This window comes from Cariama cristata, unplaced genomic scaffold (assembly GCF_000690535.1).
Source record: "Cariama cristata isolate BGI_N322 unplaced genomic scaffold, ASM69053v1 scaffold10796, whole genome shotgun sequence".
Lineage (NCBI taxonomy): Eukaryota > Metazoa > Chordata > Aves > Cariamiformes > Cariamidae > Cariama > Cariama cristata.
The window spans coordinates 217-22586 of record NW_009622667.1 but is presented as its reverse complement, the minus strand read 5'-3'; the positions used below and the strand labels follow the sequence as shown (position 1 = coordinate 22586).

The 22370-nt window shown below is 38.4% G+C and overlaps 1 protein-coding gene across 1 annotated transcript in view; it reads right to left on the bottom strand.

Annotated features, from left to right (window-relative positions):
- ANKRD12 (ankyrin repeat domain 12) overlaps positions 1-5967 on the bottom strand; it is a gene marked incomplete at its 3' end in the record, with an annotated part of 30790 nt that extends 24823 nt beyond the window's left edge. The window contains exon 1 of the mRNA XM_009702415.1: positions 5828-5967. Within this exon, the coding sequence (XP_009700717.1) occupies positions 5828-5914 (87 nt within the window). The remainder of the gene's footprint in view (positions 1-5827) is intronic.
- Positions 5968-22370: the final 16403 nt, after the last annotated feature.

Below are 22370 nucleotides of genomic sequence, written 5' to 3'. Positions count from 1 at the left end.
CACAAATCCGTCTGTAAATTGACAAGAGCAGACCCAAACTCCCTTAAGCCCATTCTGATCTCTTCCCCTACACAAACCAGTTTTCCCAATTTGGCCCAGCCTCACCAAGAGCTCTCTCACACCTGTCCCACACAATCCAATTGCTTCTCATAAGTACATATGTAAGTTTCCCACAATAGGATACAGTAGTATTAAAACGTATTGCTTTCTCTAGAATATTGTCTTATGTTAGGTACTATGCAATAGAAAGGAACAATTAAAAATAATTTAAAATTCCTAAGCAGGGAACCTTGGTTTCAACTTTTTCTGTAGAAAAAAAAAGGCAAACTTTTTGCGGTTGGTAATGTTAAAAACAATCACTTTTTTTAGTACTAATCAGTAAAACAGATTGGGAGGTGCTCACAAAGAGACACAAGCCGCTTAAATAATTTGATAGCTTTACATTTATTCTTATTCTTACATTGTATATATGCATTATGTTAAATATGACTGATGCACTACTTTTTCTTTGATAATCACTAAATATTAATTTTGTGATTATCTAATTAGGAGGAGAGACAGTTCAAAATGCATACTTTCAGATAAATAAAGACACATTGAAAAATGAAAGAACAGGCCATACACAGACTACACAGAAATTGAAAAAACGAGAGTATTTTGTTCCTTAGCTATGGTGGAAAAAAAACATTTAGCCACCACCAATGGTGGACTTTCCAACCCAAAAGACGCAATGAACAGGGTGTTTGAGAAGTCTGTACAAAGTCAACGCTATTTAGTATTTCCAGTGACAATGCTCAAATAGAGATGCAATTAGATACGCAGGCATCATCACAACTGGGAGAGAGGGAGAAGCAAAGAGCACTGGCAAAGGGAAAGTAAAATGCCTAGTGAATTTGAAAAACAATCTAAATAGAAAACAGAACTGGAAAAGCCACGATAAAACCAAGGTTCTACAAATTGGTAAAAAATAATTAACTGTACAATCACAAGACCCCACATTAAAAGTCAGAAAACTCTTAACAGCCTCCTGGATTCAACTTCAAGAAAAGGAAAGCAAGAGGAGGTAGCAAGCCCGAAGGGTTAGAAGAGGCATTTCAATTTAAAGAGTGAGCATTCACTGTTCCAACTACTCCTGGTCACTGGTCTCTTTTTCAGGGTCTGACACAAGGTTCAAAATTCAGCATAAACAGGTCTATATATTAGTTTAACGTGATTCATGGAAGCAACCTAAAACAAAGCTGATGTCTTTTATAAAGTAACCTGTAACTTGGAATATCTGTGGACCTTCTAAACAGGTTCATTTATCTAAAGTGAAAACTGCTCATCAGATAAAACACCGAAAACATGATAATGTTCAGATACATAAACTACTGTGGCAAAGAGAAAGGCATTACATACTCTCCATGTCCACTACAGCCAAAGAACATTTAATGGCTTTAGTCTGCAACAAGAGACAAGCAAAGGTTATTTATCCTTCTGCTAAGTATCTAACTCTGTGCCAGTCAGCATAATTAAGTACCAGAATAAATTGCCCAAGGAGACTGGATTTTCCATCAGGCACAGCTTTAAAGAAAAGGTCTGGCAAACATCTGTCAAGAACCGAGCACAGCTTATTCGACTCTGGGGCACATGGACGAACTGGATCTGCACGCCTCAACATTTAATGCATGCCTCACTGGAGAGTGTAGTAACAAGGAAGAATTTTCTCTGTCAACAAAAGCATACTAGCATGCTATGAGGAACACATTTTAAATCTGTTCAACAGAAACCGTCTCAGAAGGCTAACAAATGGCAGTCCGTGCAATTTCTTGATAGCCCATTCCAGCTCTATTGTCTGGTATAGCTACAATCAATGACAACACACAAAAGGAGACAACAGAGTGCCATATATTCTCACAGATGTACTAAGCCCTGGGAGAATAAACAACCTTCTTCTGCCTATCAAAGATAATTAGATACTGAAGCATGTTCTGTATCGTATTAAAATGGCTTTGGGCACTATTGTTGAACTCTTCCAAGATGAGAGTTAATTCTTACAAACCCCAAAAGCCTTTCTCCTTCGGCCCACACATCTGTCATTTACTTTCTGAGTTTTGGCCATGTAAGTTCTAAAGTATAAATTCAGATAAATTAAAATCTCATTATGCTCTTATGTTTATAAAATATCTCATGCAAACACTGAACGGTCTATCCACTGTACACACTCTTACAATTTTTTTTATTTCTTTCAGGCTCCCAGGATGAGCAACTGAAATAAAAAGACACATACCCTAAAGCATGTATGATATAAACTCAGCTTATTAACAGGAATGTTATTCCTAATGAATTTTTTAAGCTCTCAGAAGACCTGAACACATAGCTATTCACTGGTTGCTAGAACAGCATAATAAGCATTAACTTCCACTGGACAAATATGAACATTAAGCCTCATAACAACAGTCACTTTGCTACATATCTCAGTCAACAGCTAAGAGCGCACAACCAGTAAGAGCTACGTGTTGTATCAACTATGAAAGGAAAGCCAAATTCTGCAAGTGCTTTTTCTTTTATCTTAACATATTAACCACTGGAATAGTCTTATACCACATACATTTAGGCTATTACAGTTTTTATTTTGAGAAGAACAATAAGGATTTTTTTAGGAAGTGGTGTCCTTTAACATTACTGTTCATTTGCAAGATGCACTGTTTTGTATGAACATTATTGCACATCAGGGCCTCCGCTGCCTACAGTGCACCTATGAACTTAGGAGGGAATACCAGTAATGAAAACTACCAATCTTCTGTTTGTTTACAGTCCTAAGAGATTAAGCTCCACAAGTAGTTCAAAGACATTTCTGCTTCAATAACAAAGTGGACATAGAAACAAACTGTTCATGTGATTATTTGACTATTTAACATCCTCACCATGTATTCAATTTTTCTCAAAATATGACAAAAGCAACCAAACTGTATTTATTATGCTAAGAAAAAAGAATACAGAAATATTAACTGCAACACTTAAATAATTCTGTAATTTCATTTAGGATCTCACGTTTCCAGTATTACGTATCAATTTATATAATAAAATCCCCAAACCAAACCCTACATTACTCTAATCTCACATTATACATTAGGCCAAGGTAGACAGCAAGCAAGACTGAACATAACAGTGCAAGCAGTTTATCAGCTTACTTTTTGGTATCAATGTAATTAGTCCACCATTGTGATTCTATATCTATGTCCTTGGTCAAACTTCCATCTTCCCCTAGATTTTAGTTTTCTAAGTAATCCTGCTTTCACTGGCATCTTAATCGCAGATACCAGGCAAGGTAGAATCTGACATATTTCCAGTTCCTATGCTGCTGACCAGTCTCAACAACAAACATTTCCTTATTAGAGCAACCAGCTAAGGACAAACCTTCACCCAAACCAATAAGACAATGAAAGGGTTTTATGTGACCATCAAAAATAGAATGCTAATTTATTCCTTTCTAAATCAAATCAAAATTTGCATATTTCCTGGTGGTTAAATAAATGACACCATGTTCACTCTTCTGTTCCCTGGAAAAAGTTATTCCTGTCTTCATACAAATTCGTACCTCCTCCTTTAATGCTCTGACAAGAGCTACACACCTCTGTTTCAGAAGATGACCTAACTTGGCAGAGATTGCAGGGTCTGGGGGCTACATGGCTCAGCTGAGGTAACTGCTGCTGCTACTAGCAGAGAGGGAACGGTTCATGGGGATCAGAGGCAGGAGATCACTGGAGAGGAAGGAGCCAGGACAACCAGCATACACCGAGCTGGGCACGAGGCAGTTCCTTGGGCAGTGGCTGCGGACTCGAGAGCCACTCTGGAAACCAGCACCGTGCTTTACAGCAGCAGGAGGCAGCAGGGAGAGGAGGTGAGGGGGGTCAGAGATGGAGAGCGGAGGAAGAAAAGGGGCCTCACAAGTAAACTCTTTATTTTGTTTGGTTGGTTGGTTTTTTGTTTGGTGGTTGTTCTTTTTTTTAAACTCAGACTGCAGAGCAATTTGTACATAAAATTCCAAGCCTAGGAAGGAAGTAATCTGCACTCTAAAAATACAATAATCTATTTCTATATGCTCAAACAAATGCATTCCAAGCATTTCAAGCCATACCTTTAGCAAAGAAACAGGGAAAACTTTAACTGACACATTCCAGCAAACCCACTATTTTTGCCTTGATTAAAGTGAACAAAAGATGAAAATTAATTTTAACCTCTTTGTTACTGATTTTTTAAAAAACTTTTAAAAATTACAAACACAACTAAAGCTGGAAAAAATTGACATCAGTTTTCCTAGCATGAGCAGCTGTTGATTACGACTTCAAGATTTTCCTGTGTCAAAAGCCTTTTTTCAGAAATACTGAAGTGTCAAGACAATGAGAGTTTATAAAGCCAGAAATTTTTTTTTTGTTAAATAAATAACCTAAAATCTTTACAAAATGTAACTTCCTTACAAGTCTGTAACTAAAAAGGCAGTATTTAACACCACTAAATTTCACTGCAATAGTCTTCCTATTCTTGCTGCTTGTAGGCCCAACATTCCACCTACTTTCCCAGTATTGAATGACACTTCAATTAACTTGACCATATCTCAAACCAGAATGGGACCAAAACAAAAAAAAAAAAAAAAGAAGAAGAAGAAGAAAACCCAACACTTTTTCATCCCTTTACTAGTAAGCCAATTTCCTTTCCCCATTTTACTCTGTTATCTTCCTCTTCTTATCTAAGTAGTTCATCACAACTAGCAGAAACAAAGACCTTTGCCTCACTTTACTGGGACCCATAAAACAAACTGGGAAATGACTAAAAACTCTAAAGTTTTCTATGAATGTTTTTGGAAGGCAAACAGTTTGAACTAGATGCTGGATCTTCTAATCTTTTCCTATTTTTTAATCTCTTCCTGTCTTATATCCATTCATTAAGTGGTCTTAGAGAGAATAGAGACTTCAACAAAATAGTAACAGTAAGCATGACCACACACACACACAATATCTCCTTTTCCGGAGAAGACAGTTTTAAACATCATTTGGGAGCTAAATGGATTGTCTCTCCTTAGGGCAATATACAACTCATCATTCATAATGCAGAATATTATTCTATCTTCTGTTATTCATTAGTACTACAGATAAACTCATCTATTGTACAAGTGTACTAGCCAGACAAAACAGAGAACTGGGTTATTTGCAACTTGGCTCTAGAAGTTTAAAAATGATGGGATACTTTACATTTATAAATAACAAACCAACCTTCAGTATTACTGGAGCTCCCATATTCCTTCACTCTCCAACACTCAAAAATGGATTGTACAATTTTCAAAGTGGACTCCCTTGTACAGGAGTTACTCTTAACCCTTCTGCAGCATTTGGCTTTCAAGTCCTCCTAACAGAGGGAACAAGTCCCTGTCTTGTGTTTGTTCATGGCTCTGTGCTCTGTCACAGGCCTTCAGAAACGTTTCATGTATTGGTTAAAGAGAGTAAGACACTGTAAAATTAAAAACAATTTGAATCATTGTTCTTGTGAGCGTATAAAGACTTCATATGATGTAAGATATGGGAACTATGCCCTAACTTACATCAAATAAACCCAATGTATCCAGCTTCCTTTTGAATTAAGTCGCAAGTTAAAATAAAAGGCATAAATTTTGTTCCCGAGTTTAATTTACAGTTAAAGCCATGTAAGAATTTATACTTTTTTTTCTGCACTCAAGATATCAGAATACAGAGTGATATTTAGTTCTTCCCATTACAGCAACACAAACTGCGATACAACACATGCTCTTCATTTCACCAAAATTAAATGGACATGAATATAATTTTGTTACCTTTCTTGCAGCTGGTTTTTCCACCATGGTGCTATCACTGTCAGAATTTTCAACTTGAACTGTTTTTGCAGATCCAAATTTGGGCATTTTATAGCTCTTTAGCTAGCTGCGTCTTGTATCAGTGGGTTCATCGTGCGTCTGAAAAACAACCAACATTATATAAATACACACACTGCAGTGTCATTTCAGGACAAATGTTGTTACTGCAGATGGTAGCAGAGCTGAATAATACCCCAAAAAAGATGACTAACGGTGACACCTGACTTCAAGCATCCTACTCATCTGCAGCTCAAACCTTGGGGCAAAAACCCAAAAGGTCTAACACGGCTACTGCTGGGGACAGCGTCATCAGAAAACCACCAAGTCAGCTGCTGAACTGCCTCATCCCTCTAACTCTCCTCTTTGACAGACTTAACACTTTTGGGTATTTGATGGCTCATTGGTTCACTATCTCACTCCACTTTATAGGCAATAAGACTGGGAAGATGCACAAGATCATTTCTAGCAACACTGTGAAGGGAAATTAAGCTTTCCAGTCTGGGAAACTGAAATATTGTCCACCCAAAATAATATAGAAAGAAGGTCAAATCTTGGTGATTTGCTATCCTTTCTGTTGGAACAAGAGATTCATGACAGAAGAAAAATCTTCTAAAGCTTAGACCTGGAACTAGAAACCTTAATTTCCACTGTCCAGCAAATTAATTACATTAGCCATCACTCTATATATGTATGTAAAGCTCCAAGAGCTCTGTGGTGTTTCATCTCCAGGGTACAGCGAGGAAGATTCACACAATGGAAGAGGTCCGATTTGTCTCTCCCACAGAATTGGGAGCCACTCTTCTTGCAAGAGTGCACAAGACGAAAGGTCAGGTGGAAAGTAAAACTGCGTCTGACATCATTTTAAAGCCAGTGACGTTTTATGGGCCTTTTTGAATGGATGTATTATGTTGCCAATATTTATGTGATCCCAGTCTTACTGAATCGTGTAGTAATTTTATGTCTCAGTGAGATGTTGTTTCAGGTGTGAGATTTCTATTGTTGCTTTACAGTTAAGATTCTGGGATCATCACATAGCAAATTCATTGCTGTTATAGGACCAGGGCCACTATTTCGGTTTGACACAGGTAACCGACAGCAGAGACTCGTATTTTCTCTTTGGCAGATGACTTTGAGAAAACCGTTTTGCATACTGGACCTGACACATAAAACTTTCGTGTTCAAAGTTCTACACAGCACACCACCCACCCACCCATCCCTCACAAGACCTAAACTATGGGAAATCCCCTTACAGAATACTTGGCCAAGATTGTTGTATACAATGGTATTAAAGTAACATCTTTGTTATTCTTCCAGAACAGGAGAGGAAGAACAAGAGGGGAAGGGAAGTTCAAAATGCTCAATCCTAAGGTCAGAAAATTAGGAAATGCTGCATTAAGGTCTGCTCTTTTCCTCCTCTTCCCCTACACCTCAGTTTTTTGTTTTTTTTTTTTGTTTTTAATATTAGCCACAAGCTTATGAAAAGCAGGAAGAGCTTAGTTAGAAACTGCCTCACATACAATACCCTGAAATCTTGTCTCCACTATGATACAACATTGTGAAATTCCTACTGTTCTACTCTTACCCAAGACAAAAGAAACATTAGTGTATTCCCTTCATTTATATAGTGTCAACAGGATTTATGCAGCCTTACTGATACAGAGAGCAATTGTTCATTTTAAACGGACATCAAAGCACACAGTTATTTGCCTTTTTATTTGGTTTTTGTAACGGGAAGAAAAAAGGTTATTGCTGCAATGGAGAGTACTCTAGAATGAGTTTCTTGTAGTTTACAAAACCACTTCTTAATCCTAAAAGAAGCAATGAGTTAGTATCTTCACGGACAATGACTACAGTGCTGATTACACCATACACAGAGTATTATCATAGTGGCAACTATCTCTGTTCTCATGGGTTTAAAAAGCAAACACAAGTCATAAATCTGTTTTTGCTCAGTTAGCCTCTCAAATCCTCTCTAAGTTTCACCTGCAACAATTCCCATTGTATATATCATCATCATTACAACTACTTTCAAACAGATCAATGTGTGAAAGTTATCTTCACTATTTCAATCAAAATATTTCTCATTGCATATGCTGCTGTTTTGTTTCCTTCCTTTTCTTCTGCTACTTGACTCCCTGAAACTACCTTCATCCCTGCTCTGCTCCTCCTTTCCTGGTTCTGTATCCCATTCTCTATACCCTTCCGGTACTGACAGGAAAGAGTCCAATTTCATGAGCTTAGTAACCTTAACTAGCTTAGGCTTGGCTCCATCCCTCTGATTTGCCTCACCAGAAGGGGCTAAACCTGCTTAACTGAACACAAGTTCCTCCTTCACAAAAGGCCCATCCTCCCCGCATATCCTTTCAAGTCTTACTGAACAGAAATACAGTTTATTTTTTAAAATGGTAGACAAAAAAAATTCAAGCTACAGGTATTATAGAGGGGGCAAAAGGATGATGAAAACATTTTAAAAATAAAATTTAAAGTATTTTTAAATAATACTTAACAAATAATACAAAAATATAAGTAAACAAAATCAGAAAGCATAAGATGTTCCCATTTTCTTCACCACATGATCAAAACTAAATGTGAATTCATTCAATTGTTGACCCTGAGCCAATTATAGCTTGAAGAGAAAACTGCTTTGGAAGCCCACGAAGACCGAATATCACATACTGGATTATTAAAGCAGAACCATCCGAACTATCACACTGACACACAGCGGTATTTCCGTTACGTGTTTTATGTAGCAGCTTGCTATTTCACAATCCCCGTGTGAAATACTTTTCACACAGACATAAATGCTTCAAATATTTGAGAGAAAAAATACTTTTCATAAAGGGTAGATTTTTTTTTTTTTATTTCCTAAGATACCCCCATGGTCCAGAAACATAAGCAAACTATTCAACCCATGATCACCTAGTACATATTACAATAAAATTCTGACCTGAAGAAGTGATTTTACTCACATTTTAACTTAATTTCTGTTTGCCTGCAGTTCAGTACCACTTCAACTCATGTTCTGAACGCAGTCAACAAACATTTGCATTCAAAGTGAAAATGAGAACATTAGCAGGTTCTCCCAGGGAAACCTAGATCTGTCTGCCTCAAGTTTTTGTTCAGGACTGTTTCTTAATGCAATTACGGGTTTATTAGGCTGTCTTGGTGGAATATTTCAAATTGCCAGAACCCTAAATTGAAAGTTAAACTCTTTACATCCAAATTATTCTCCTCTGTCACAACAAGCAGCACCACCACTTTTCATCTGATAAACATGCACAGCTGGGCTTTTTCTCTAACAAACTGATCTATTCCATTCTTTTCAATAAAACATAGAATCTGCTTCCTACTAAAGAAACTTCTCCGCATGTAACAAAATCAGATTTTCTGATTATGTTTGGATGTCTTTCCTGCACATTCATTATAAGATACCAATGTCCTATTATTTGAAACACTGTTAAACTTTTCTCTCAATCATTTTTCACCTAAAGGAACTAAAAAAACTCTATTTTCTCCTTAAAGTAATAAAAGTACGCATTTTGTCAGATCTACCGGCAGTGATATAAAAAGCTAAGACTATTTCATAAAAAACCCACCCCAAAAACCAAACAAACCTCCCCACCAACCACCAGAATTTCAGCTGTAACTACCTACAGAAAACGAGGTATGTAACGAATCTCTAATACCAACAAGTTACCGTATTAATTTGCCCTGCCCTCACCTACGCAAACCACAATGCATACAACACTCCAACGGCACCGCTGCCACTCTCGTTCAGGCCCTTTAGCGGAGCCTTCGCTTTCAGCCCAGTCTCCTGAGAAGCTGAGGCTCACGTGTTTCTGTTACGTGCCTACGTATGGCTCACCAACGACTTCCAAGCCTGTAGACAGATTTTCTTTAGACTGCAGAGAAAAGTTTTCAAATATATTAAGGACTCACAATTTTAATGGAAAAAGGTGGCTGGTGGATAACAATAATGATGATGTCACTGTTTTCCCCAAGGGAAGATTCCAAGAGGAGCCTCATGCCATACTGCACATAAGAAAACTCCACGAGATGGTTTTTATAAAGCACTTCCCTTCTTTGCCCCTAGTCACAGGGGACGTTTCAGTTGAGACCTGCAAGTTACCAGAGTCAATCAACCATAAGACATAAATCCGTAAGAAATTAAGCATCACTAGTTCTGATGTTCACATAACTATTTGTTTCCTTTCTAGTTTACAATGCATGCTTACCTTACTCCTGCACGTCTTCCCCATAACACATACAGCAAAAAGTTACACGATGCTTGGGGAAGGTTTGCTTTGGTAGCCCTGCCGTACAGTGATCTTGAAGGTTACCTGACTGCTATTATAACAATCAATGGGGCACACGACTGAACTTCTATGAGAATATTAGTAGTAGATGGGTTAATTTCCAAGATACTGCACTTATCCTGGAGCTCTAGAATGCATTTGCATTTAAGAAGCAGGGAATCTAGCATAAGGCAATCTTCTCCACTACCTCTGTTCTTCTGTATTTCCTGTATCTTATTTCATCTGCGGGGAGAAGAAAAATATCCCTCTCTTCCAATATGGATTTACTCCAAACCGGGAAACAGTGAACATTTCTGCTATAAATATTTGACAGGCGTGCTTCAGAATGTTTTGCTAAAATTAAACTTATGAAAATGACAGCTAAGGCTACATCTACATGAGCAAGAAGTACAGAATTATCCAGAGCGGATCATCTGTAGAGTGGAACAGCTGGTAACAAAAATTCAGAATTTACACTCGTCACGTTTAGCAGTTTTGCTCTGGGCTAGCTCTAGTGCAGTCCCATGTGTTAAACACACATTAAAGGCTGGAGCACATTCAGTACATTCCTGAACACATCTCTCGGCTTAAAACAGGAGGAATCAAGCTCTGAAGCCGCTGCATAGAGCAAACTAAACTCCAGTGTGGAGAGATAAGGACAGTCACTCTAACGGTGTATTCCTGATTCAAACTAAGATACTGACCTAGATTTCCTCTTAGCAATCTCCTCCCTCCCATTCCCAAGACTTTGTCTCTTCTAAGTTTATTTAGAAATGACTGGTATGATCTAGATCTCAGAGCTATTAAGAGTCTACCATGGAAAGGAGAAAAAAAAAAAGTTGGTGGGTGAGTATGAGAGAGACATCTAAGAACAGCTGAACTGAGGGAAAGGCAGGCAAAAGCCAACATTACATATTCTGTTGAGAGAAAGCCAGCTGGCCGACCCGTATGCAATACTGGCTAATTAAGAAGTACGTAGGTAGCTCCCACCTAGCCATGCCAAATGTTATCTGTATTCTGGTGGGAGTGTCAAAGGCAGCTGAGGTTAATGCACTGGGAGAAAGGGAATGGGTATAGCACAAAGGCCCAAAATCCAGAGAAAACTGGGGTTTTTAAATACTGTAAGAAGCAGAGCTTAAACAAAAAGATATTAGCAAAAATATGTTCATTTAACAAAGTTTAACACTCTTTGGGTTCCTTTTTCTTCTTATCAGGAGAGTGTCAATGACTTCAGTATTTTATTTCACAATAAAAGCATCCTTCAGCAAACAACTTAGAGAAGCGATTTCTTTCCAAAAGAGAGGTTAACAAACTCCAGTATTACTAGTGCTAAATGAAATGCTGTGATGGAAGATATAGCAGCATTGTCAATTTTTTTTTCTTCTTCTAGAACTCAGTGCTTCTATACAGATAGTCACTCAACCATCACTCACTGCTATACAGTGAAACAGCTCCCGCTCAGACTGCAATGTATGTGGTATCAGATCAGCATCTACCTTTTCACCTACAGCATCCAGTAAGAAAAAAGGACTTGAGACGGAACAAGCGATTATTTGGGATATTTTGGTTAGAGGCTGCGGACATGCTAAAAGACACAAGACCAGGAATTTGCGAGTGTGAGGAAAGACACCATTCAGGTACACCATGCAGTTAGGAGGGTTGTAAAGTCCGGTACCGCAGAACTGGGCTTTTCTGGCTTGGGAATTTAAATACCATATATATGAAAAGAACATCTGTATTTTTACCTGATACTTCCCACAGAGAAGTATGCCTCTGAAGAGTAAAGCTTCAGATTAGCTAAATGAGAGAACATGACTGTGATGAGGAAGCAGCAGAGAAAGAAAATGGAGAGGACAGGTAAGAAGGGATTGTGCTTGGGAGGAAAGCACAGGAGACTCCATGATCAACGCACAAGAAATTTTTCCCCAGAACATGGAACACAAACCAAAATTCTTCAGTCTTGTCATTCCTGTGGCCCTGTAAAAAAGCACAAGCATTCCATCTCCTTTTAGTTTTAATGGAGAACAACAAGCTTACTGCTGTGGTCAGTTTTCCATTACCTCCTTGGACAGACGTACTTGCAGAAACACAGTCTTAAACACTGCTGATGTCTCATGAGAATGTCAAAATGATGGTAAAGGGTGGGACATTGCCCAGGGCACGCACTTAAAATCTCATTAGAACATTATACAAAACACTGTTCTGAAATTTCAAAATTCCAGCGTGATTTTAGCCACAAAAATATTAATCTTTGTACCAAGGCCTTCATTGCAGAGGACTAAACAAACAGAGCTATTCTATAAACGTTGCAGCAGTTTATTTGATCTTTAGAATGAAGACAATGAGAGGACTATTAAAGGCTTCATTTGAATAAAAACAGTTTCAGGTTTCTTGCACTGAGTCCTATGAAAACAGTGTTACATGGATGCCAGAAAAAGACTTCCTCCCAATCGCTTAGAAACCGCGGGTGCTGCTGGAGTCCACCATTCATGTTAGTGCTAAGTAGGATAACTGAACAGTTTAAATGCCAGGCTGCTAAAGTCAAAGTTGAGTAGCTACGAGATCTACATAATAAAACATTTTTTTTCCAAAAGCTGGTAATACCTTAGACACATGCAGCTATAATGGACTAAACGCACACCGCAGTACACACCCCTACTGGCAAGCCTGCCTCCTGCTGCAGGCTAGAAGCATATTGTTCTTCACAAGCTTAAAAGAAAATACATTTTGCATAAGAAAAGATTAAATAAGAGGCTATTTGTGTATGTTACACTATTTAAGACTAAGTTTTTACCATCACCACTTCCTGTACGTGGTGTGCACTAAAACACCATCAAATACCATGAACAGAACAATTCACCAGGCACTTTTGGCCCTGCACTCCATGGCATCTCGCTGTACTTGCAATTCCGCTCTCCAGCAGTAACCAGCAAACAAATTACTAAATACTACTGGCTTTAGGTAACACACCAATTTAGTATGTTGGAGACAACAGTGCCTGAGCAAGACATGCAGTGGGGTTTTTACAGATGAAAGGTGACAAGAACACTTTTATTTGGAAAATATTCATATGTTCTTTTCACACATGATTGTGACACTCCAGTCCACGCAGATTCCAGTGTCAGAGTTATGATGAAAGAAGTAAGCTGCAACACAGTCTCAAACTAACGGTGCCTAAGGCAACAGTCTGCTGTGGTACTGAGCGCAACTGCAGTACCCAGCATGGACACGAGTCACAAATTTGGCAGATTTTACAGCACTTGATGACAAAATATGACAAAACACTTTTGGTCCAGGAATTCTTTTTAATTAAAATTTTCCTTTAAGATTTGCACAATACTTGAGATGACTTTGTGGCTAGAACATGCAATGCTGATATCAGTTCTTTGCTATACCTATTGCGCAACCTCAGAAAACGTGCCTCACCTCTCTGCTGCAGCAATTCCCCCTACCAGATTTTAGATGATAAACTAAAAATCAAAGAAAGCAAAACACCAGCCCAACACAAACACATCTTTCAGAAATACATGCCATGAGATAACTTGGATATGTGTATTTCTGAGACTCCTGAGATCCTAGCTAATATATAGAATGGACTACTACACTTGCTGTCCTATCAGAGAGTATTTCTACATTTTAATTTGCAATGTTTAGATCTTGAGATCCAAACACATAAGGATTGCACAAATCTTTCTGTACTAAGAAAAATAAAATATTTGAATCCCATTTTATAAAAGTGTCCTTGAACAGTGAAATAGGAATGGGCAATGACTACTCATAATCTCCAGAACAGCTTTTAATATAATTTGAAGTACCTACTCATCGCATGCCAGATTACACTACATAGGGCTAGGATTTTCCCTAAAAAAACCAGCTGACACTCAGGCAGCAAGAAAGATTTTCCAATACTTCAGCTGGAACTCATCACCACTTCCTACCAAAGTAAAGAACGTATCTCATAGTCTAGGAATTTCTACTAGGAAGAGCAAAAAAATGAGAGGACATACAACTCTTTCCTTTGCAGAAAACAAACACGACTCTCCGCGGGGGTTTGGCTGCACTTGCCTAGAGGACCTTAGGCTCCTGCTCAGAACACCTTCAAATCCCTATTTTAAGAGCCTGAGTTCACCTGTGCTTTGTTTCAAGTGTCAAGTTCCACAGATTTCACAATACTCTTCAATTTATTTTCTGTGCTAATAGTAGCACCTAGACTTGTCAACCTCTTTCTAACAAATACGCTTTATTAAAGACCATGACTGAATCTGTAGTTTTCTGATTGAGTTTTAGTAAGGTTTTTTTTTTTCTTTAAAAAAACAAACCAACCCACAAACAACTAAACACGTGCTTACCAAAGAACACAAGAATTTCACTGTTCACAGAATTAAATAATAGTGGAGGTTAAGGTGCATCTGGAGGTCATCTAAGTCCCTCAGTTATCTAGTCAGCCAGACATTTTCAGCTGTCGTTGCACCTTTCATAGACCAGACTGAGTTTGTTATTTGAGTATGAAAAAAATGGTAAAAGAAACCATGGAAAATACAAACCTTCCTATTCTTGACTAACTGTAGGCACCTACAAATCATGCAGCATTTTACAAGCAGCACACTGCGGAATAAGAAAAAACTCTGGCCCAAAATTTAATTTACAAAATCTTATTCACTGATTCAAAATATCACAGCCCAATATGCCTTTGAGATTTGTCGCATGGGTTGGCTTGAATTTTAAAGGTACTACTGGTTTATAATCTGCAGATAGGTCATACTTCAATAACAGCTGTATCTAAGCAAGAGATGGATCTCTTATCGTTACAAATACACCTGCACTTCTGTAATCTTTTCTTGCAACTACACTTACAGTAAATATCAACCAAGTAAGGACTGAAACTCTTATTGGAGTAGTGTTGGATCTCTCTTGTCTCACACACTTTTAAGTAAAACTGCAAAAACTACTTGTTAGAATGAAAACAACAGTGACACTGATTTGCTTCTGAAAGTAAAAACAAAACAAGACAAAACAAATCAGATTTTTAGGGTATCTAACAACTCTGATTTTATTTATACTTCCTTGGACATGATCAAGCAATATATTCATTTGCTGCACATTCCTCTTAAGCTAGTTTAGTCCTTAATGCTCCCGCTGAAATGTTTTAAGTAGCACTCAAGACAAAAAGTGGACTTCAACTTTTTCTGTGATTATTCTTACTACTGGCAAAGGCAACTTCTCACAGCAATTGAAGAAACTTGCTTCTGCTGCTTTGTGAAAATTTTCTGACAACCTGGTGAAGTTCTGAGGAACCACTGACCAGAAACACACACATCAAGTGGCTTCACTTGCTTCCAGAGAAAGAGAACATCTTTGCCACTCATATCACGATTCCCTGCTATTTCAGCTTGTCTTGATTTCTGCCTTCTTAAAGAGAACGAAATGTCTACAACACTTTTTTTTTAATTTTAAAAAACATCCTAAATAAAAAGAAGGACCTATCCTGGACAACACCACAGAACTTACTATCCATAAATCAAAACTGGGAAGAGTAAGAGTTAGGCTCTGCCTTCCTTCACAGGCATTAGTTTATTTTCACAATATTGCCAGGAGAATGCATTATTTCCCTCATTTTACAGATGGTGACTTAAGTTCACAGAAATAATGAAGTCAGGAGTTTGACCAAGTTCCCATACCCATAACACATTACAGACTTTATTTTTCAGATTATTTCACATTAGATAGTACTTCACGCTTGGTTAGACCATAGCTACTAGTGACTTCAGTTTCAACTTGCACAAGCAACTCCTCTTCCCTACCTCTGCTGAAGGAAAAATGTGGATAACTGCTTTGAGACTGATGTACAAGTCATCCACAGTTGGCAAACGCTCATGAAAAGCCTGTATCTTACATGAATTCCAAAACAGACTGAACACTGGTAATTTTCAGGGTCAGTACTCAATTTTCTTCAACACGAGACCCTCTCTTCTCTTCCTGCAACCTCCTCCTAAGTTAGAGTTATTCCAACTTCTGCAGTAGGACTCCTCTTGGAGCAGTATCCTGGACCGCACAATTGCAATTTATCCCCAGAGATCCATCTGGTTCATTATTTAAAGCAGAGTCTCATCCAAAACCCATTGGCTCATGATCCCATTCTGCTACCTGCAGAAAGGCAAACGAGCAGTGCTACTCTAATATATGGCAGACAGCATTTCTCACACAGCAGAACAAAGGTTATCGACACTGTGGTGCACAGCAAGGTGGTGTGCAAACGCGGACAAGAAGCACTCCTTTCACTTCTTTTGCCACACACTCCCATTTGCTCCCTTGACCTTCTCTAAAGTTTCCAGTGTCAAACAGATTCTGAGATCCACTCACTGCAAATGTCACTCTACACATCAAGACTATGACCAAAAAAAAAAAATAATCTAAGCAGTTTGTTGCTATTAGACTTCTAAATTCATACAGAATTAATTACTGCTTACGTCTTGCCAAGGCACTGAAGAAAAAAACAAAAACCTAACATTTTGTTGAAATAGTACCTTGCAGATACTATGCCAAACAATCTAAGTCTTGCTTGGAATGTAAGAGCTAAAAATTATTAACAGAACATGACAGAGGAAAAGAAACAAAAAGATCCCAGCTATCTATAGATGACCTTTAATGTTCTTCCGCATAGATAACTGAACATGGAAGAACTAAAGAAAATTAGTGTGCTAGGCTCTACTTCTGCTTTAACACCTCACGGTAGTATACTAAATATTAAAGTCCAAGTATCCAAAAAAGTGTCATTTTCAAAGGATGGGATACCCTAAAAGAATCAGAGTCATGGACCCAAAACCTGGGTAAACCCATCTGCATCAAGCCCCATCCAGAAGAAGACACCAAGCGACTGTTGCCAAAGACCCTGCCAGGTGCTGAGAAAAGGTATGGAACAGAAGAAGCAGGGAGGGGGCGAGTTCCCTCCCAGCTGACTCTTGAACATCTCCCAGGACACTGATCTCCTTCCTGACTTCCAAAATAAAAAAAAAAGCGCTATGGGAATTAATTTGTTTACATAACGTTGTTTAGGGTGAAAAACCATGTTGACAAACATGGCCTAAACTGACAGGGTGGCACAAACCTGAAGACAGGCGAGTGGGGAAGGTGGTGTTCTGCAACAGGGGTCCCAAAAGATCTGATATAAATCGATAGCTGAACCAGGGAAGCAGATCAAACACTATCATTTCTTAATTTTGTTTTTGAACAGAAATAGTTTCACAAGTCTGAAATCCTAAATGTTAGTTGTTTAGTAAAAGAAATACACAGGGCCAAGGAATTGTCTTTACAACAGGTACTCTCCGATTTACACCTCAATTGTGGATGCTTATATTCAGGGTAAACTTTCAGAAGTCCTACCAGTTTAAGATTACAGAATTATCCATTACTTCAGAGTAGTCTTTGAAGGGCTGTGGGCTTGCTTAGTAGTGAAGCATGTGGATTGCATACATATATTACAAAGGAACTTGCAAAACCACAGCCTTAAGTAATGAATAATTTTCACAACAGTATCAGAAAAAGGTTAGTTTTTCTAGAAAAGCATAAAACGGTAGGACATTTGATATCACAAGGGCATCCCAGATTGTACAAGAACGGCAGAATCTTCATCAATAAGCCAGTATTATCTTGCAAAAAAGACAGACCATTCAATCACCACTATCTATTTTCTCATATAATTTGCTCTTAACACCCAAGAAAAGTGCTGCATTCAAAGCACTTTAATTAGTATTTTATGGCAAAACTAATTTTAATTTAAACAGCTTAAATTACCAAAGCTGGAAGTTTGTGGAACTTGCATAATATAAACCAGATGCTTTTTATCAGGGAATGGTTAATAATTATTTAAAAGCAGAAAATCCTCCCTGATTCTGAGACTTGTGTTGAAGCTTCTTTTAATGCATATAGGTACAACTTGGGAGGGACAAGATGTATGAAACAAATGTTTAATAACAGGGTTATCTCCTGGCATTAGCAACAAACAAAAAAAGCACTGCCTCTCCCCAAAACGGTGATAAACCTGTCTGCCACAAGTCAGACATCGAGGCCCGTTTCAGTGTGGCAGGAATGGCTCCCACACAGTGACAAGAGCGTCATTCCTTCTGAACCACACCGACGAATTCTACAGCATTCGTCTATGCCAGACAGCAAGGAAGGGCAACCGGTGCCAGAATTCAAGATGAATCTGAAGGATGTTTGTCAGTATTGTCTTCTTCCCAAGTACATTTCCCTACTTTCAGATTAACCCTTTGTCTTTTCCTGGAAGATACTAGCATTATTGTTTTTACATATGGCTGGCTGTTCTGCAGGGGAACACTGAAAAGAAACAAACAGAATGAGGAGGGTACAAATACAACTGGTTGAATAAACAACCATTTTTCTCCTTGAAAGGAAACCTGCAAGATCAAAAGTATTATTAAAGCTTTTTTCAGATCTTATCAATAGTCAAGTGATAATTTCTGAAGAAATACTCTTATTAATATTTATGCTTTAGCTACGTTTCATATTCCTCCTTCAGCAATAGAAAACAAGGTCGTTTCACTTTCAGTTTCTCACTCACAAGTTGACTTTGAGTTCCAGACACTGGAAGCAACTTTCTTCAACTGAAGTTCTAGTACAACCAACCTAGAGAAGACATACAGGTATTTGTCTTCTCTTTCTTAAAAAATGAAGTATCAAAACCTGCATTTTTAATAAGCAAAAGTCTTATTTATGCAACCAGTTAATTAGTCATTTAAATAAAAAAAAAAAAAGACTTCATTAAGAATCTGTATAGCCGAACTTAGCAGAATGCACCACAGCTTCACAAGACTACCACACACAGGCAGTACAAGAAGAATGCATCCTTTGACTACTAAAAATGAAATTAGTCAGGAAAAACACATTACCTACAACAGTTGGAAAAAAGTTCTATTCCACCTTTGAAATAATAAAAAAAAAAGTTGGACAGTTTTACAATTTATCAAGCCTTTACCAACAGGCTCAGCAAGGAATCCCAACAGACTAACTAAAATGAGAACGTAACAACATTTTACTCACACTATTGGGGTGAATTCCCCGTTCAACTGCTCATGACTATAAGCGATCTGCTCTAGCTGACGCTGCTCTAGGCAGGGGGTGGACCAGATGACCTCCGGCGGTGCTCTCTGAGCTCAACTAGTCTATGATTCTGCTCCAGGAATTAGAAATGCAGATGTTCTTTACCTCAGCAGCAGCATGTCTACTGGCAGTTCTCTCCTCCTGCTGACAGGTTCAGCATATGAAAAAGTTTAAGTCTTCTATATTCTCCAACAACTTCTGCTATGTAGTCAGGACAGCATTTATTTCAACAAAGACTTACACAGGTGGCTAGAAGAACCTGTGCAGCTTCTGAGTACTGATGTCATACTCAAGTTATATCATTAAGACAGCTGCATAAAATACAAATGTGATATTCCTACTGAGGGACATACCTAGCTGTTGAAATAAACATTTACATGGAAAAACAACCTCACCTCTTTACCCTGAGAACCAGATATACATGGGCTTCCAGAGTGCCTGATGGGATCTCCCTTTGTTCTGAATAGCCTCTCAAAATAAAGGAGATTCTTCATTCTGTAAAGAGGAAACCTATTCTGGAGAAAAAAAGAAAGTCATACTTGCCCAAGAACTCTAGCTCTAAGGAGCCAAAGAGACTTACTGCAAAATCCATTAGTCCTCCCTTTTAATCTACAAGTCTAAAACCTTGTATGTTCACAGGTGCTTCCTCTTGAGTCTTTTTTAGGATGAGCTACGGGTTCAAAGGAAGCACCTGCACAGATGTTTAGCATAATATGATAGTCCCTTTAAGCTAAATGGAGAAGTGGAGTTGTAAACTTGTTTTGATCTACTGGTCATTCCTTAAAGATGTAACCAAGTAGATTTTTTTTGCCAACTAAGAAGGACTATCCCATGAGTACAGTGCCTACCGAAGAAAAACTTAAAGGCCTTTTCATCGGTACTTTGCCAAACTTGAGATAAGCAAGCCTATTGCCAATTAAGTTTAAACTCCTTCTACAGCAATCTCCATCCCCTCTGGAAACCTTCTAAAGATCGGCAAGACGAGAGATTTCAAATCTACTCTATACGTTATTACTAGAACCTCAGGAATTTCTGTTTAAATCTCCATAAGCTAATGATAATTTGCCAACCTAAAAAAAAGAAAACCCACAACTTATCTGCAGCACTGCCAGAAGGAACATAACCTAAAAACACGCAAAGGCCCTTCACAGGCTAAAAGCAGATGAACTGCCAACACCTATTCACAGTCCTTCAACTTCAGCAGGATTCAGCATGTGTAAAACAGTGTGCTTGAGTGTTACCGCTCATGAGTAAGATCTAAAGCAGCAGATGCAGGGAAATAAGCAAGCTTCTGAGTAGGCTTACTTACAGGTGCCCAACTGGCTAACAGAGGCTTTTGTCCTGGCTAAATTGTGAAGACATGCAAAATATTCAACGGTCTTTATTGCCACCTCTTGGCCATCACCACTTACCACAAAAGTAACAGATCACAATCATCCGCCAGTTCCTTTACGGAAATAATTTTTCTTCGGAGGAAAAGAGATAGCGAGGGAACAGAGTGGAAACAGAGAATGGAGAATATCCAGAATACTGTTTGCATACAAGTATAAACATTTAGAGTTGTAAAACTACAATGAGTACAGCAATTAACCTTCATTAATGTTTTACTATGTCATCTGGAGAATCAAAGGGACTGGAAAGCAAAGAACCAGTTATTTTCAAGACAAAAGACAGTATGTTTTTATTTATTTAGAAAAGGCAATAGTGTTGTCAAGATACTTGTCCCTTCCTCAAGTCAAGATGAATGGATTAGTATTACCCACACCAGAAAGAGAATATCACTAAATGAACTTTCCATTTTCCCATTATCATTAAACTACTCATTCAGCTTGCTTATTAAAAGACCTTTTCCTCAAAGAAGTTACCTATTGTGCAAGCCTGCTGGAAGAAACTGTAAGTGAACTTAAGTTTGTTGCACAGAGCTTGCTCTCTTATACAACATCTGTCCTAAGCTCTGCTGTCTGTAGTATTCCGAGTTCATAAATAATTTTGAATAATCCTCTGGGTGGGAGAAGAGCACACAAAGGGATGGCAATAGAAATGCAGAAATACTTATATCTGAAAGACTGAGCTGTCATCTTTGCGAAAGAACCAAAGGCTCTCTGATCAGCTGTCTGCACTCAGCGATTACAAGAGAAAAGCCAGGAAATCACAAAAGGAATTCACATACTGTACACCAAAAAACTGACATCACCACAAGAATGCCACCATAGGCCTCTGGGTGCCGAGAAAAACATTGGCACTCCTTGACATTTTAGCTTACAAGACACATACAGGAAAGCAGAAGTATTAAAGGGGGGAAGACACAGATAGTCAATGGGTTTACCATTACCTTCCCAATGAAGTATTCTGCTACACCTCAAACCCTGGAATTTTATTTGAGCGGACAGCTTCTCAAACTTGCAGAGAAACCCACTGAATTCACACAGGGTGAGATTAAGGTCCCCAGCTGATCCAGTCACAAGGTTAGCTAAGAGTCTGAGTTTCCATCTAAAGAATGAAGAAAAGCGAGTGACACCCAGCATCTGCACAAGCCTCAAGTAATAACAGCAGGTGAAATGCCCTGACATCTCGCATCATTTTGAAGATTTGTTAGTCTGGGGACTATTACCCACTGAACTATAGCACAGGGTTACAGTGGAAGAAGGAAAGCAAGCACAGGATGCTTAGCTCTCTGCAGCTGCACAGCACCTGTGAGTACCTCACCATGCCCCTATCTAGAGTAACTAAGATGTGAGGACAACCAAGCTGGTATCAGCTTGCATACAGAAAAACAGCCAAACCCTTGCTGCTTCAAAACTAGAGAGCGGAAGGGCCCCCCACCTCCAAACATGACCTGTCAATAACAGTGAATTATTTTAATAAAAGTTAATGATTTCTTATAGACACAATGATCTCACCCCTTCCTAGTGATCCAAGATTAGACAGTTTTTTTCCTGGAACGTAAGTACATTTGGACCGTTCTACATCTGCCTGATAGCTTTTTGTTCCTACAAGCACCACAACTTACTCACTTGTCCTCATTAAAGAGCTGCTTTATCCCATAAACTACCTTGTAATTCAGAGGTATAAAATTCAGATTTTCCTCCCCA